Below are 13235 nucleotides of genomic sequence, written 5' to 3' on the forward strand. Positions count from 1 at the left end.
GGCGAAAAGAAGTGCGGCTAAGACAATATCCACTGATCAAAGCCGGAAACTTTAATGGCGCCAGACCTTTTAACAGTTTGGGCAAACCCTTCCCCCCAGACTCCAGGCTGAGTTCTGGCGGAAGTTGTCTAGCTTCTCTTGGAGGTCCTCGTCTTGACTGCTCCAGCAGCTGGGTGGGTCACCTGTTTAATTCAGGAATTCCTAGACCTGGAGGAACAATGAACTTAACCTTTACTACGAGCACTCCACCCTGGGTGGAGAAGGATCCTGGCTTTCTGGGAGAAGTTAACCTTGACCAAAGTCAAACTCTGACCAAGTGCAAGACTGTCCCAATATGGCTCTGTACAATTTGTGTGGGGAGGTTCTGCCTATATGCATGTATGTGCACCATGAGCGTGTAGTAATGTAGGAGAGGTCAGAGAGGGTATCTGGAACTACAGACACTCCGGAGCTGTCATCTGGGTGTTGGAAGTCAAACCCTGGTCCTCTGGAAGGGCAGTGGGTGTTCTTAACCACTGAACCATCTTTCCAGCTCCCAATATACTTTGCATTCTAATGTAAATTACTAACATTTTAAAACTCCTAAGAGCCGAATAACCAACAGTTCATCTTCTAATTTTCATGTACTGCACACATTGTCAGTGGACTGAAGAACTACCCTTCAACCTGCTGAGACTGTACATCTATTAAAAAAACAACTGAAGGTTACTCAGAAAACAACACTTTTACCATTTTAATCCCCAGATCTGTCTCAACTGGAGGTAAAATTCTCTTCTGAAAGACTTAATTGTATTTGAGGCAAAGGTAAAATGAGTAGCTGGGCATTAAACTGTTTCAATTTGAAAATAAAACCTGAAAATAATTAAAATAAACATAACAATGTTATACATCAATTCATTTATCTTCATATGTTGGAAAGATTACTTACTAGGAGAAAACCGAGAAGTGGGCTATGCATTTCATGCTGTTGTTTTACCAGTTAAATTCAGTTCACTTTATTTTGCCCAGTTTTTAAGGCCAAGTCACTTAGAGTCATAATATGTAAAATCAGGCAACAGGGCTGCTTGCCTGGTACCATTTAGTAGTCTCTCTATTTTCACAGCACAAAGAATCCCTGACCTCTATCTTCTGTGTTCCCAAGATATAGCTCTGGAGTTACTGCCAGTAGGATCAGAAGGCTGACCCAGCATCCAAAGTCTGAGATGGAAACCTGGTATGCCAGAGGGGCCTGGGCTGACTCTCTCTGTACCTCTGAGGGTCTTCCACCAGCATGCCAGTCAGAGCCTTTGGTGCCCAATAAAGCCTTTTCATCAGGAAAGCTACCCTGCAGGTGACACCCACCCCTGAGGAAAGTATTATTGGGGAAACATAGACACCTAAATGGTTTGACCTCTGTATTTTCAACAACTTCTGGGCGAACCTTAGAAAATGAATGGAATCATCTCTCCTTGAATGAGCATGAAGCCTGGTGTTCGTCGCTGGCATCGCTTCTTCTAACCTTGATGACTTCTTCTTCTTCATCCTTACACTTTTTCAAATCCATGAGTCACGCTCTGTTTATGTTGTCTCAGAACCAATTCCAGTGCGGATTCAAACATAAGGACGCCTGTCAGGAGGAGGAGCTGGCAGAGCAGGGAGGCCCGCCGTGGGTGCCAGGCAAAGGTCAAAATGCAAGCACAGGACATTTCAGCCTGGGCTACAAATCTCGTGACGCTTGGCGCTTTTCCAACACCAGACTCCTGATTCCATTGCTCTGGAAACAGCTGGATTTTCGTCCTCTGTGTTTGTTTTGGGCATCAAACAAGAAACTTGAAGGGGAGGCCAGAAGACATTTGTTAGAAAATTCTTTGGGTTAACAAATTACCTTTAATATCAATTCTCAAAAGTGAAAACCCGACTACATGATTTTTGCGTTTCGATGGAGTGGTTTAGGAAAAGCTTAGGCGAAAAGAAGACAAATAAACAATGCTTCTGTCCACCCGGATCCAGCAGGTCCTTCGCGCCGGGGGGCGGGGCGGGGGTGGGGCGTCGTGATGTCACAGCACCGCCCTGGTGTTTTTGTGTTCCCAGCTCTTGGGAAAAGCCACCCTATTTCTTTACCTGGTGGTCCTTTCCCTTCGGGCTGTGAGATCTCCAGGTCCTTTTCTGGACATTTAGCCACGTAGTGCGGCGACGGGCGCGTGGGAGCTGACGCGGGTGGAGCGATTGTGATAAGGCTGACATTGACTGGGGGTGGCCAGACGCGAGACGCAGTCATCAGCGCGCGCAGCAGGCCCCGTCCGGGGAGCCCCTAAATCCTGAGGTCCATCATGAAGTTCCAGTATAAGGAGGACCACCCCTTCGAGTATCGGAAAAAGGAAGGTGAAAAGATTAGGAAGAAATACCCGGACCGGGTGCCGGTGAGTGGGGGCGGGGAGGGAGAGGGCCAGCTTGGGGAGTTTGGGAGCTGGTTGCCCTGGAGCTGCCGGGTCGCTTGGCGATGGCGAGTGGCCCTGGCGCAGGAGGATCGTCGGAATCACAAATTCTTGACTGGCTTTGACAAGCTAGTATCCACAGGGCCTGTGCCCACTTTGTCATCTCGAAAGCGCAGCCTGCGCGTGGTGGGTGAGTCAGCAGGATTCAGCACCCGTGGAGGTTGGGATGTGCGCGTGGCCGCGGCCTGTGTGTGCGGGGGCGACTGGTTGGGGGCCACAAATAGGATATGTTTATAGAAAACGGGGCCCAACCCCGGAGCAGCAGGTGAGATGAGCCTTGTGCCCATCCATATCTGCCCAATTGATTCTCCATGAATACGAGTTTCGTTCCCATTTTCCTTGAGCGTAGGGGGAAAAACTAGAGAAGCCCCTAGATTCTGCGTTTCTTAGAATTAGGGGGTGAGAGGTGTGGGGGTGTGCTCTCCACCAGGCGGGCCTGCAAACAAGGTCATGCTCTGCGTCACAGTCAGCCTGCCTCCTCATCATTATTGTCTACTGGGCCATGTGTGGAAAAAGAAGGTCTTTGCCCTGCCTGGGAATGGGTGGGCACTTGAATCTCAAGAGCCAGGACTGAGAACCGTTTCCTCCATGAATTATACCCCGATTTAAGCAGCTAATACCTAGTTCATGCAATGGGGAGAAAAATACTAAGAGAGTCTTCAGCATCCGGGTGTTTTCACTTTACCCCCTCCCCCGCCCACTTGCCTTTTTTTTTTCCTCCTCTTTTGAAGGCTGCGCAGCAGAATTGGAAGCTAAAAATGACATCGCTTTTAAATATGGTGGATAGAGGAGCAGGGACTTTTAAAAATCGTTCTCTTTATCTGATGTTATGTTAGATTAACGTTCCTCCAACTTTGAAGGGTAAAAGAGCTGTGTTAATCTGATAATTTTTTCTCAATGCATAAGTAATTGGGGGGAGGGGCTTCCTTTTCTTTATCTCAGCCAGGGCTCCAGAAGAAATGGAGGCCCAGCAAGAGAAAGCCCTCAGCACTATTTTCCAAGGAAGAAGAGAGTTAACTATTCTACCATTCTCCAGAAATTACACACCCGTGGCTCTTCCGGAAAGGCTGGGATCACTCCATCATGCCTTCTTACTACACAGTCCTTCACGTGTTATTATTTTCTTGAACTCAGGACCGTGGAGGATTGCTTTCAAAATTTCTCTCAATTTGCTAACCCCACTTAGTATTTTAAAATTACGTATGTACCACACAGCTGGCAGCACTCTGAATGCCTTGACTGCATACTCATCACCAACTCTCTCGTCACAGCATTCAAATCCCTGTGCTACAGACATGCTCTGAAGCACAAGGCAGTGAGGTCACCACCTACAGGTTTGACTTTGCTGGCTGGCAGAGGAGAATTCCAGCCCTGGTTGTCACGCTTCAGGGCTTCCAGAGCCCTTGGTCTTCAGGGTTTTGTTTTTGTTTTCCAGCTTGTAGTACAGTTACACAAACCAGAATTAAGTGTACACCTTATAAGGTTGAACCCTAGAAGTAGGTTAGCACTTGCTGCCGTCTGGAGTTCAGATGGTGGTCAGTGCCAGCCAGGAAACTTAAGTGAATGCCTACCCATTATTCAGAACATTAGCAGAGATCCGAGCTGTGACCTGTAAATGTTTTCGAATCCAGTTCAAACCTCTTGTACTTCCTCAAGACAGAGCCCCCTCTCATTCAGCTGGTTACTGCACTCACCCAGCACATCGCAGTTTCTCTGTATTCCCCCGTTCATGACTTACTGCTGATTGTTTTACTTCAGTGATAATCTGTGAGCCAGGAAGCCTTCACTCAGATCTCTTGGATTTCACTCCCATATGGCATGGTGCCTCCCACTCTGAGAGCCTCTCCTCTGGTTGTGACTTAGAACTCTGCTAAATGGCAGAGATTTGGGTGGGGGTAGGAGGGTGGGGATGACACTGGAGTTGGAACCCTTTGCCTGGTATCTTCTCCATCTCTGGATTACAACAGGAGTTCTCCTGCCTTGGGCACAGGGCCGAATCTTACTAGGTTCAGGTATTTACAGAGAAGCCATTAAGTTTCTAAGGCAATCTGACTCACAGCTTAAGCTTGGCCCCAGAAGAGTTGTGCGTGGGCCTTGGGAGAAGGGATCGTGGGCTCTTGAAATAACAGTGTGTTGGAAACCTGTAACAGCAGGAACTGCTGGACATACTATTTTTAAACATGTGTAAACAGCCCTGTGGTGCATGAGCCACTGCTACAGATGCAGAACACAATTTCCCTCTCCTTTTGGTAGGAGTTGCCAGGTCTCAGAGTTCCTGTGGTGAGTACCAGGGCCCTTTTCCTGTGCTCTGTTTGTAACCTGCCTTTTTTCCTTCCCTCTTTTTGGTCTACGTCTTTTTCAAGTTCTTTTCTCTTTAATTGGAAGCTTTGGATTCAAGTCTGTCTTCCCAAGCATTTACTTGTACTTACTTGTATGGTATTTGGGGGATGGGGGACTATGGGGCTTGAGGAAGCCCAGAAAGCTCAGAAACATACTGATGCTCATACAACTTATAGGCATACTTGTCCAGAGTCTGTTTTTGCTTCTTTACTTTTTGGTATTTCCCATTTCTTATATCTAAGATGAGTTTTTCCAAAGCAAAGGATCTAATGTTAATATTCTTCTCATATTTTCTGTTCTCTGAGCAGATATGTAAACATCCTCTAAGATTTTATGCTTCTTTTTCTTTGTTACAATATGCATAATCTTTAAAAATGTTATCAAAATATTTAATGTTGACATTGAAAAATCCCTTAAAATCCTAACATAGTTAATAATGGTGAATAATTTAATGTGTTACTCTCGGAAAGTGTCACTCACTACAAAAATTCATAATAGTTTTTACTCAGCAGTGAATACTTTTCTGCAGAGTGTGTGTGTCTGTGTGTGTCTGTGTGTGTGTGTGTATGTGTATTATCACTGTACCAATGTCTGAGACAGTCAGCTTCTATAGGGCAAGAAGGCTACTGGCTTCAGAAGTCATTGTCCATGCTCTTAGATGGCCCCAGTCTTTGGGCTGGTGGTGAGTCAGACTATCATGGTGGAAGCACAGAGGAAAAGAAGAGAAAGATAAGTCTTCAGGTTTAGCCCAATGACCTAAAACCTCCCATGATGCCTCGCCCCCAAAAGTTTCTGCCACTTGTTCATACCACCAAGGCAGGAGCACTTTTTTTTTTTTTTTTTTTTTTTTTTTAAGCATAGCGGCCTTTGGAAGGCAGTGAAAGTCTAAACTATAATGTTGTGTCTGTAACAAATGGCATTTCCCACTCTGTGTAAGTGTGTGCACATGTGAGGGAGCATGTGTGTGATTGTGTGCATGAGTGTGGAGGCCAGATGTTGATGTCTTGTACAGTTCTTGCTTACTCTTCAAATGACTCAGTATGAACCCAGAGTTAGCCACTTCAGTTACTCTAGCCAGACGGCTTGACCCAGGGATCTCCAGTTTCTGTGTTGCCAGCATAGGGACTGCATATCCACTGGGCACTCACACGGATTTTAGGGATCAGAATTCTGTCTTCACACTTTCACAGAGAGTGCGTTTATGACTGCTACATCTCCTAGGTCCATAAATGGTATTTTAAAGGAAAAATAAAATCAGTAGGTCATTAGACACATCTTAGAAACACAGAATGTCTTTTCGATTCTCTAATAAAATTTCATAGGGTAAATGTCTTTTATAGTCCTTTATAGATAATTTGTAGTTACTTAAGCTCAAGGAGTATTGGAAATGGGGAATGAAAAATGACACTGAGCCTGGACAGTGTGGGCAAATTTCAGGTGTGTAAGGAAAAAGACAATGCTAGGGTGTCCGGTCTTCATCCCCACTCTCCTGTTCTTCTAGGTCATCGTGGAGAAGGCTCCTAAAGCCAGGGTCCCTGATCTGGATAAGAGGAAGTACCTTGTGCCCTCCGACCTCACTGGTAATGGTCTTTCTCTCTTCTGACCCCTCATTCCAGGCAAAGCCTTCTTGATCTTCAAGTCTAAGTTGGTGACTATGTATGTGTTGTCACCGTGTGTGGGTTGTGAAAACATGGTTTTCTTCAGGGAGCTGGCCAGTGCGGATAGGCACACTCTGTCCTCTTATTTCCAGTTCTCTTTGGTATTTCCCAGTGCCATGCTCATGTGCCCTAGTCATGGAGACACAGGAAAGCAGTACTCTGGGAGTAAAGAGCAGTAGTTTGTAATTTATCCCACTTTAAACATCAGCCTTGGTATCCCCAGGTGGATCGATTTGTACCAGCGCCAGCCATGTTTTGGGGAGGATCACATTTCAGAGATTTATATCTAAATGCTTTTATCTTTAAATGTGTTTCTGTTTAGGGTATGAAAACTACAAACCCTAGCCTACCTTTTGTTTAGAATTATACATATTTAGACTTTACCTTGTTCTTAAAGAAGTACCAGGTGCTTTTTGCACGCCCTGGAAAGATTCCTTTAGATATCCAGTGTTCATGCATTTGTCTGTCAGCCTCCCAAATGGTTCATTGTTTGCAGAGAAGAAGTTGTGTGGGCTCATCTCCCCAACACTTGCCCCCATGGTACTGGGAGGACCAGAGTCCAGTGGATCTCTTCCTGTTGTTAGCTCTCAGGGTGCAAATGGGGCTGGAAAGGAATCAGGAGTCCATTTAGATGGGAATGCTTGGACGTACATCATACTCCCCCCAATAGTCATTAGGCTGGGTGGGTTTGCTGATTTTGAGTCTGCAGACAGATGAGGAGGAAGAGAAGAGGCAGGCAGTCCCACTGTAGTGGGTCAGGCACTGTACAGGCCTCCGCCCTTTCTACTTTCCCACCAAGGCTCACAGACAGCATTTGGGTCTGAAAAGCTTCTACTTACACAATAGACTTTTGTTTTGTTTTCTGAGATTTCTCCTACTAATGCCTTTTCGTTTCTTGCCCCGCTCTGTTTCCTTCCTGTAGTTGGCCAGTTCTACTTCTTAATCCGGAAGAGGATCCACCTGAGGCCTGAGGACGCCTTATTCTTCTTTGTCAACAACACTATCCCTCCCACCAGTGCTACCATGGGCCAGCTGTATGAGGTAATGGTCTTGTTAACAATGCCCAGCAGCCTAGTGTCCCCTAGCTCTGGTTCCAGGGTTTGTTAAACACCTGAGAAGTAGGGCAGGAGGTGTTATTTATGGGGATCCTCTTACACACAGCAGTGTGAAGCTGAGAGATTAGATACCCCTTGTCCTTTAGGGACTGAGCACCTACTTGGTTTAATCTTTTGAAATCTCTCTTTAGTCTTGCCTGAGTGTAGTACTGTATTGCCGGCTCCGGTGGTTCTTGTTAGCAAAGCATCCCCACGGCCATCATTTTGTTGCTTTCCCTGGAAGCACAATTTGTTGGTGAACTGTGCACTACAGCCCCTGCCTGTCAGCCATCCACATGACATTGTGCCTCAGTAGTCAGATGAATATCTAGTAACCCCTGGTCTAGCCCTTATTCCACAGCATATGTTCCCCGTGAGTATGTATGTCAGTAGGTGTTTGATGGTCTGTGCTCTTCTTGCTAGAGTGAGGAGTTGGGCTTTTTTTTTTTTTGTCTTTAATGTGTGTGTATGTTTGCAAGTATACATGTATGTGTGCACACAGGTGGACATCAGATGACAATTTCAGGGTGTTTCCTCCAGAGCACTGTGTGCCTGTCTTGATGCAAAGTCTCTTCCCCCCCCCTCTTTTTTTTTTCTCTTTCACATACTTTTATATTTTTTTCATTTTTTTTATTCGATATATTCTTTATTTACATTTCAAGTGATTTTCTCTTATTGGCTTGGAACACACCATTATGACCTGATGGGTCAGTGAGCCTGGGGGAATCCTCCTGAACTCCCCAAAGCTGGATATTTATCTGGGTTTGGGGAATTGAACTCAGATCCTCTGGACTTGCAAGGGAAGCCTTTACTCATCATTCCCCCACATCCTCCCAGCCCCCAGCCTAAGAATATTTTTTTTCAAAGTGAGAAGTACTTCCCAATATATATATATATATATATATATATATATATATATATATATATATATATATATATATATATATATATATATATTGTGAGAGGTTTGAAAGCATGGCAAAAACTTTCCGGAGTTTTACTGATAAAATACTGGGCGGCTCACCAAGGCTCGACAGCTCACTCGATGTACTCTGCTTGTGTTTTGACATTTAAGCCATTTATCCATCCCTGTTCATCTTTGAAGATCTTTTTTGTTTTGTTTCATCTTGGGTCTCTGAGATGGGGTCTTGACAGGAAGCTTAGGCTGGCTTGGAATTTGCCAGATAGCCCAGGCTAGCCTCAAACTTTAGTGTTCCCATCCCACCTCAGCCTCCCACAGGCTGGGATTATAGGTGAACATCATTGCGCCCAGCACATTTTTTTTCAGTGTCTTTTATTAGCATATATTCATTATATAAATTGATTTTGTTATTTATTTTGTTTTTATACTTGCACATAACATACTTCAGTCACATTACCCCCACACCTTACCCTGTCTCTTTCCCCTTCCAGTCTTGCTTTGTTAACCCACTGAATTTCATTAGTGTTATTTAAAGGAGAGTAGTAAGTGTGTTTACGGAAGCATGGGCACCTTTCCAGTGTCTATACTACTATAGAAGATGACCCCTTGCGGGGCGTTGGTGGTGCACGCCTTTAATCCCAGCACTCTGGGAGGCAGAGGCAGGCAGATTTCTGAGTTCAAGGCCAGCCTGATCTACAGAGTGAGTTCCAGGACAGCCAGGGCTACACAGAGAAACCCTGTCTTGAAAAACCAAAACCAAAAAAAAAAAAAAAAAAAAAAAAAAAAATTACTCTTGTCCCCCTCAACCATCAATCAAGTATAGATCCTTGGAAAGGGGCAGGGCCTTTGAAACCTGCTCCTAAATATGATGGACTGTTGTTGATAGGCCCAATTTTGTGGATAACCTGTGCAAATCAACAAAATCTGCCTGTGAGATGAGGATTACAACAGCCATTTCATGCCCGGAAACCAGCATTCCACACCCCTCCTCACCCTTCCCCAGAGTCTGACCTTCATTATTCTTTGCTGAGCATGGGTGGGGGCAATTTAGATAAACTGTGTATGGCCAGGCATTAAGTAATGCTGTATTGTCTGTACTTTGACCAATTACTAGGCTCTGTAGCCACTGCTAACCACTGCAGATGGAAATGTCTGTGACTAAAGCTGACTGTAGAATGGTTGTTTTTTTGAAGAGTAAGGCTTACTCCGGTTATTTTTCTGCTGTTGGTGAGATATGTTCTCTATGAAAACTTATGTTTGTGATGTCAGAGCTCAACGTGTCGTTGATAACCTCTTCTGATTCTTTGTTCCTTTTGTCTTCTGTTTTCCTAGTGTTAAAATGTTTTTGTTTTTTTGTTTTGTTTTGTTTTTATCCAGACAGGGTTTCTCTGTGTAGCCCTGGCTGTCCTGGAACTCACTCTGTCGACCAGGCTGGCCTTGAACTCAGAAATCTGCCTACCTCTGCCTACCTCTGCCTCCCAAGTGCTGGGATTAAAGGCGTGTGCCACCACCGCCCGGCTAGTTTTAAAATGTGAACCCAGGGCCTCCCTCACACATTTGAAGCAAGTGCTCTGCCTCTGGGCTGCACCCCAGGCCCTGTTCCATGTTTTAAATGTGAACAATGCTGACTTCCACGCCTCCTTTACAAGATGGTTCGAGGCTCAGAATCAGAGCGATTATAAACAGGAATGTTTAGTATTTTTCTGAATTGTCTTCTTGTCTCCTCTTTTAGGACAACCACGAGGAAGACTATTTTCTGTATGTGGCGTACAGTGATGAAAGTGTCTATGGGAAATGAGGCAAAAGCCCAGCAGATGGGAGCACCTGGACTTGGGGGTAGGGGAGGGGTGCGCGTGGGCCTTGGGGAACCAGAGGGAGGGCTCCCAACCATGGAGGAGACGCAAGGTGAAGACATCAGGAAACATCACACCGCACAACGCTGTCGTCTTTTTTTTTCACAAGCTCAATTGTTACTTTTCTCTGCGTCCTCAGCCCAGGAAGAACTTGTGTCGCATTGGCTGTGAGAGCGGGGGATGGGGACGACTTGATTCACAGCCTTGCTGTGAGCTTTTCCCGTGCAGTTTCGTCAGAGGTTTGGGGGAGGGGCGGGTGGCCGCTAGAGAAGAATACAGTTCAGCAGCAACTCCCGTCTCTTTGGGCAGAGGTTTGCTTTTTGGCATTTGTGCAAGCCGCACGGACAAAAGGGGGAAAGAATGCTGTAGGGACCATACCTAAGGGACCAAAAGATACCCGCTGTCACTGAAGCATTGCGACCCCTGACCTCTGTCTCCAGTTCCTCCCTCTCCTAGTCCTTTTCTTCCACCCAGGTGTCATAGCACCGCCCTGGTTGTGGCGCTTGTGGCAGTAGACATTCGCACAGATGGTTAGATGGAGTCCTCTTGGAAAATAGGGCCGTGCGGGAACGTGGTTACGATTGCCAGTAGTTTAGATGGCATTAAACTGGAGTTCAGGGTTGAACGCGTCCTGCTCCTCATCCTGGAAGTACCTTGGACTTTCAGGAGCCTCAGGATCAGTCCTCTAGCATTTCCTTCACCTTTCTCATGTACAGGGACAGCGTGTCTGTGTGTGGAGGGTCCGGGTTGCAAGGTAAGCTAGGTTGCACACCCGCCACTCCCCCTCCCCTTGCTGCAGTCTCTTCGGTTTCACACGCACTGGAATGCTAAGCGATGGCCAGCTGTCTCCCTCCGCCTGCATCTGCTATTCAGAGAAGATGGAGTGGGGGTTTTAGTCATTCATTTCATTTAGGGACTCTGGGGGGAGGGGCAGGAATTGCATTCTCAACATGACATTTCAATTCATCTCTACAAATGAAGAGCGTCCTCCCTGGTGGGAGCAGTCTGTATGTCTGCCTTGTCAGCTTCAGGTTCTGGTACTTTGAAGTCAATATACTGTCAGGCCAGGGAAATAAAATTATTGCTTACCTTAAAAATCTACCTGGGTTCAGAATTGTTGCTTTTATTTGTTTGGTTTGCATTTAAGTGAACGTTATGTGGGCACTTGCATTTTTAAAGAACTTGAGGTGGGTATGGGGTTGGCAGTGCGTGCTTACAAGGGTCAGATGCACACATGTTCATTTCACTGTTGCCAGTGGGTGGTTGTTACAGTGTATTGTTCTTCGAGTGTTTGTTTCAGTGTGCATGGTTTTCTACCTGGTTTGTAAGTGCCAGTCCCTACTTCATCTGTTCCTCAAAGCTAAAGCTCACCTGCCTACCAGGAGTGTGCTAATTAGGGATGCAAATGTCTAGGCCTTGCCCCACATTTGACTGGCAGCCGTGTGGGCGGTTCCTCATGAGCGGGTGTCTCAGAAGATTCTGCTGAGCCTTCAAATCTGCTGTTTAGGGCATTGTCGTGAATCTTAAACACAACTTATTCCTCATGAGATTATGCCTCGCGAGACGCTAACATCTTCCAAAGCAGGAGATGGTACTTGTCTTCCAGCTGTGCTTGAGTCAGGAAGCCTGTGTGGCTCTGCTGGGGGGCTGGAAAGGAGAACAAGCAGCCAAGACATGAGTGAGCCTGCAGTTCTCTCTCTCTCTCTTTCTCTCTGCTTCTTTTGTTTTTTTCAAGACAGGGTTTCTCTTTGTAGTCCTGGCTGTCCTGGAACTCACTCTGTAGACCAGGCTGGCCTCGAACTCAGAAATCTACCTGCCTCTGCCTTCCACATGCTGAGATGAAAGCCGTGCGCCACCACTGTCGGGCCGCAACCCCATTTCTAACCCTCTGATCTCTTGGCAACTCCACACCTAGGTGATAGCTTCCTCTTTACTTTTAAGGAATAGGATTGAAACACCAGAAAGGAATTAGGAAGTCATGGAAGATCTACACCAGGATTCTAGCAACAGTCAACCTGCCCACTGATGTGATAGAGAGAATCCAGTTAGGATTGAGAGGAACAAGGGGAAGACAGCCCTGAAAACAACAAAAACAGTTGTTCCTTCAGATAATGGAAAGGCTTTGAAACGTTTCCTACCAGTGCAGGGAAAATGGATGCCTGTGCTATTACCTGACAGAGCCAAGCAGATGCTGGTGCTTGGGATGTTGAGGTGAAAACTCTGACTCACCACCTAGGAATAAGACTGAATGTTTGCAAAGACACACACAGCAGAGCCGCTGCCTCTGGGCTCACCTGAAACACTGCAGGCCTTTGCTGAACTGGACCTTTAAATTTAGGGACTGTCTCCCAGAAGGCCCTGGCTTATTCTAGTCCCACTTTTCTGTTGGAGTTTTCAGATGAGAAAAAAAATATTGGCTAGGACGTTACTATTTTAGACCAGTACCATTTCACAGATGCATAATTTTAATTAGCTATGTTTAGCCACAGTGCCCTGCTTAAAACTTAGTGCCAGTACTTAAACACAGTGTCTTAACACCTCATATGCCTGAGTCTTGGAAAGCGACTTAACACCCTCAGGCCTTTGTGAACTGAGGTTCCCTGTGAACAGCAGCATGGGAAATGTCCCGGTAACCCCGGTAACTGGAGCTCTGATTTCCATGTCATACTAATTGGCTAACTCCAGATCTGCTCTGTCAGGATGGAGTTTAAATGATGCATCAGACAAAATCATTCTTTACTTTGAGGCCATGTCACTTCAGCCTCAGAGACTGTGTTTGCTGGAAAGGTCTTGAGTATGCAAGGGCAAGTTTGGAGGTTTGCTAAGGACAATCTTTTCTTATGACTGGTTCTTTCTCTCACTTCTTGCAGGTTCCACAATGAACAAAACATCTG

General features: G+C 45.8%; 1 protein-coding gene across 1 annotated transcript; it reads left to right on the forward strand.

Annotated features, from left to right (window-relative positions):
- The first annotated feature begins 2038 nt into the window (after positions 1 to 2038).
- Positions 2039 to 11442, forward strand: Gabarapl1 (GABA type A receptor associated protein like 1). Its single transcript, XM_052175013.1, has 4 exons — positions 2039 to 2399; positions 6316 to 6394; positions 7395 to 7513; positions 10221 to 11442. Exons 1-4 carry the CDS (start codon positions 2310 to 2312, stop codon positions 10284 to 10286), a joined length of 354 nt encoding a protein of 117 aa, XP_052030973.1. The 5' UTR covers positions 2039 to 2309; the 3' UTR covers positions 10287 to 11442.
- The last annotated feature ends 1793 nt before the right edge of the window (positions 11443 to 13235 follow it).

Source organism: Apodemus sylvaticus, chromosome 2, assembly GCF_947179515.1.
Source record: "Apodemus sylvaticus chromosome 2, mApoSyl1.1, whole genome shotgun sequence".
NCBI classification, from domain to species: Eukaryota; Metazoa; Chordata; class Mammalia; order Rodentia; family Muridae; genus Apodemus; species Apodemus sylvaticus.

Coding starts and splice junctions, on each gene's coding strand:
- Gabarapl1 (XM_052175013.1), top strand. CDS start 2,310: ATGAAGTTCCAGTATAAGGAGGACCACCCCTTCGAGTATCGGAAAAAG. Junction 2,400..6,315: donor AATACCCGGACCGGGTGCCG/GTGAGTGGGGGC, acceptor CTGTTCTTCTAG/GTCATCGTGGAGAAGGCTCC. Junction 7,514..10,220: donor CCATGGGCCAGCTGTATGAG/GTAATGGTCTTG, acceptor CTCCTCTTTTAG/GACAACCACGAGGAAGACTA.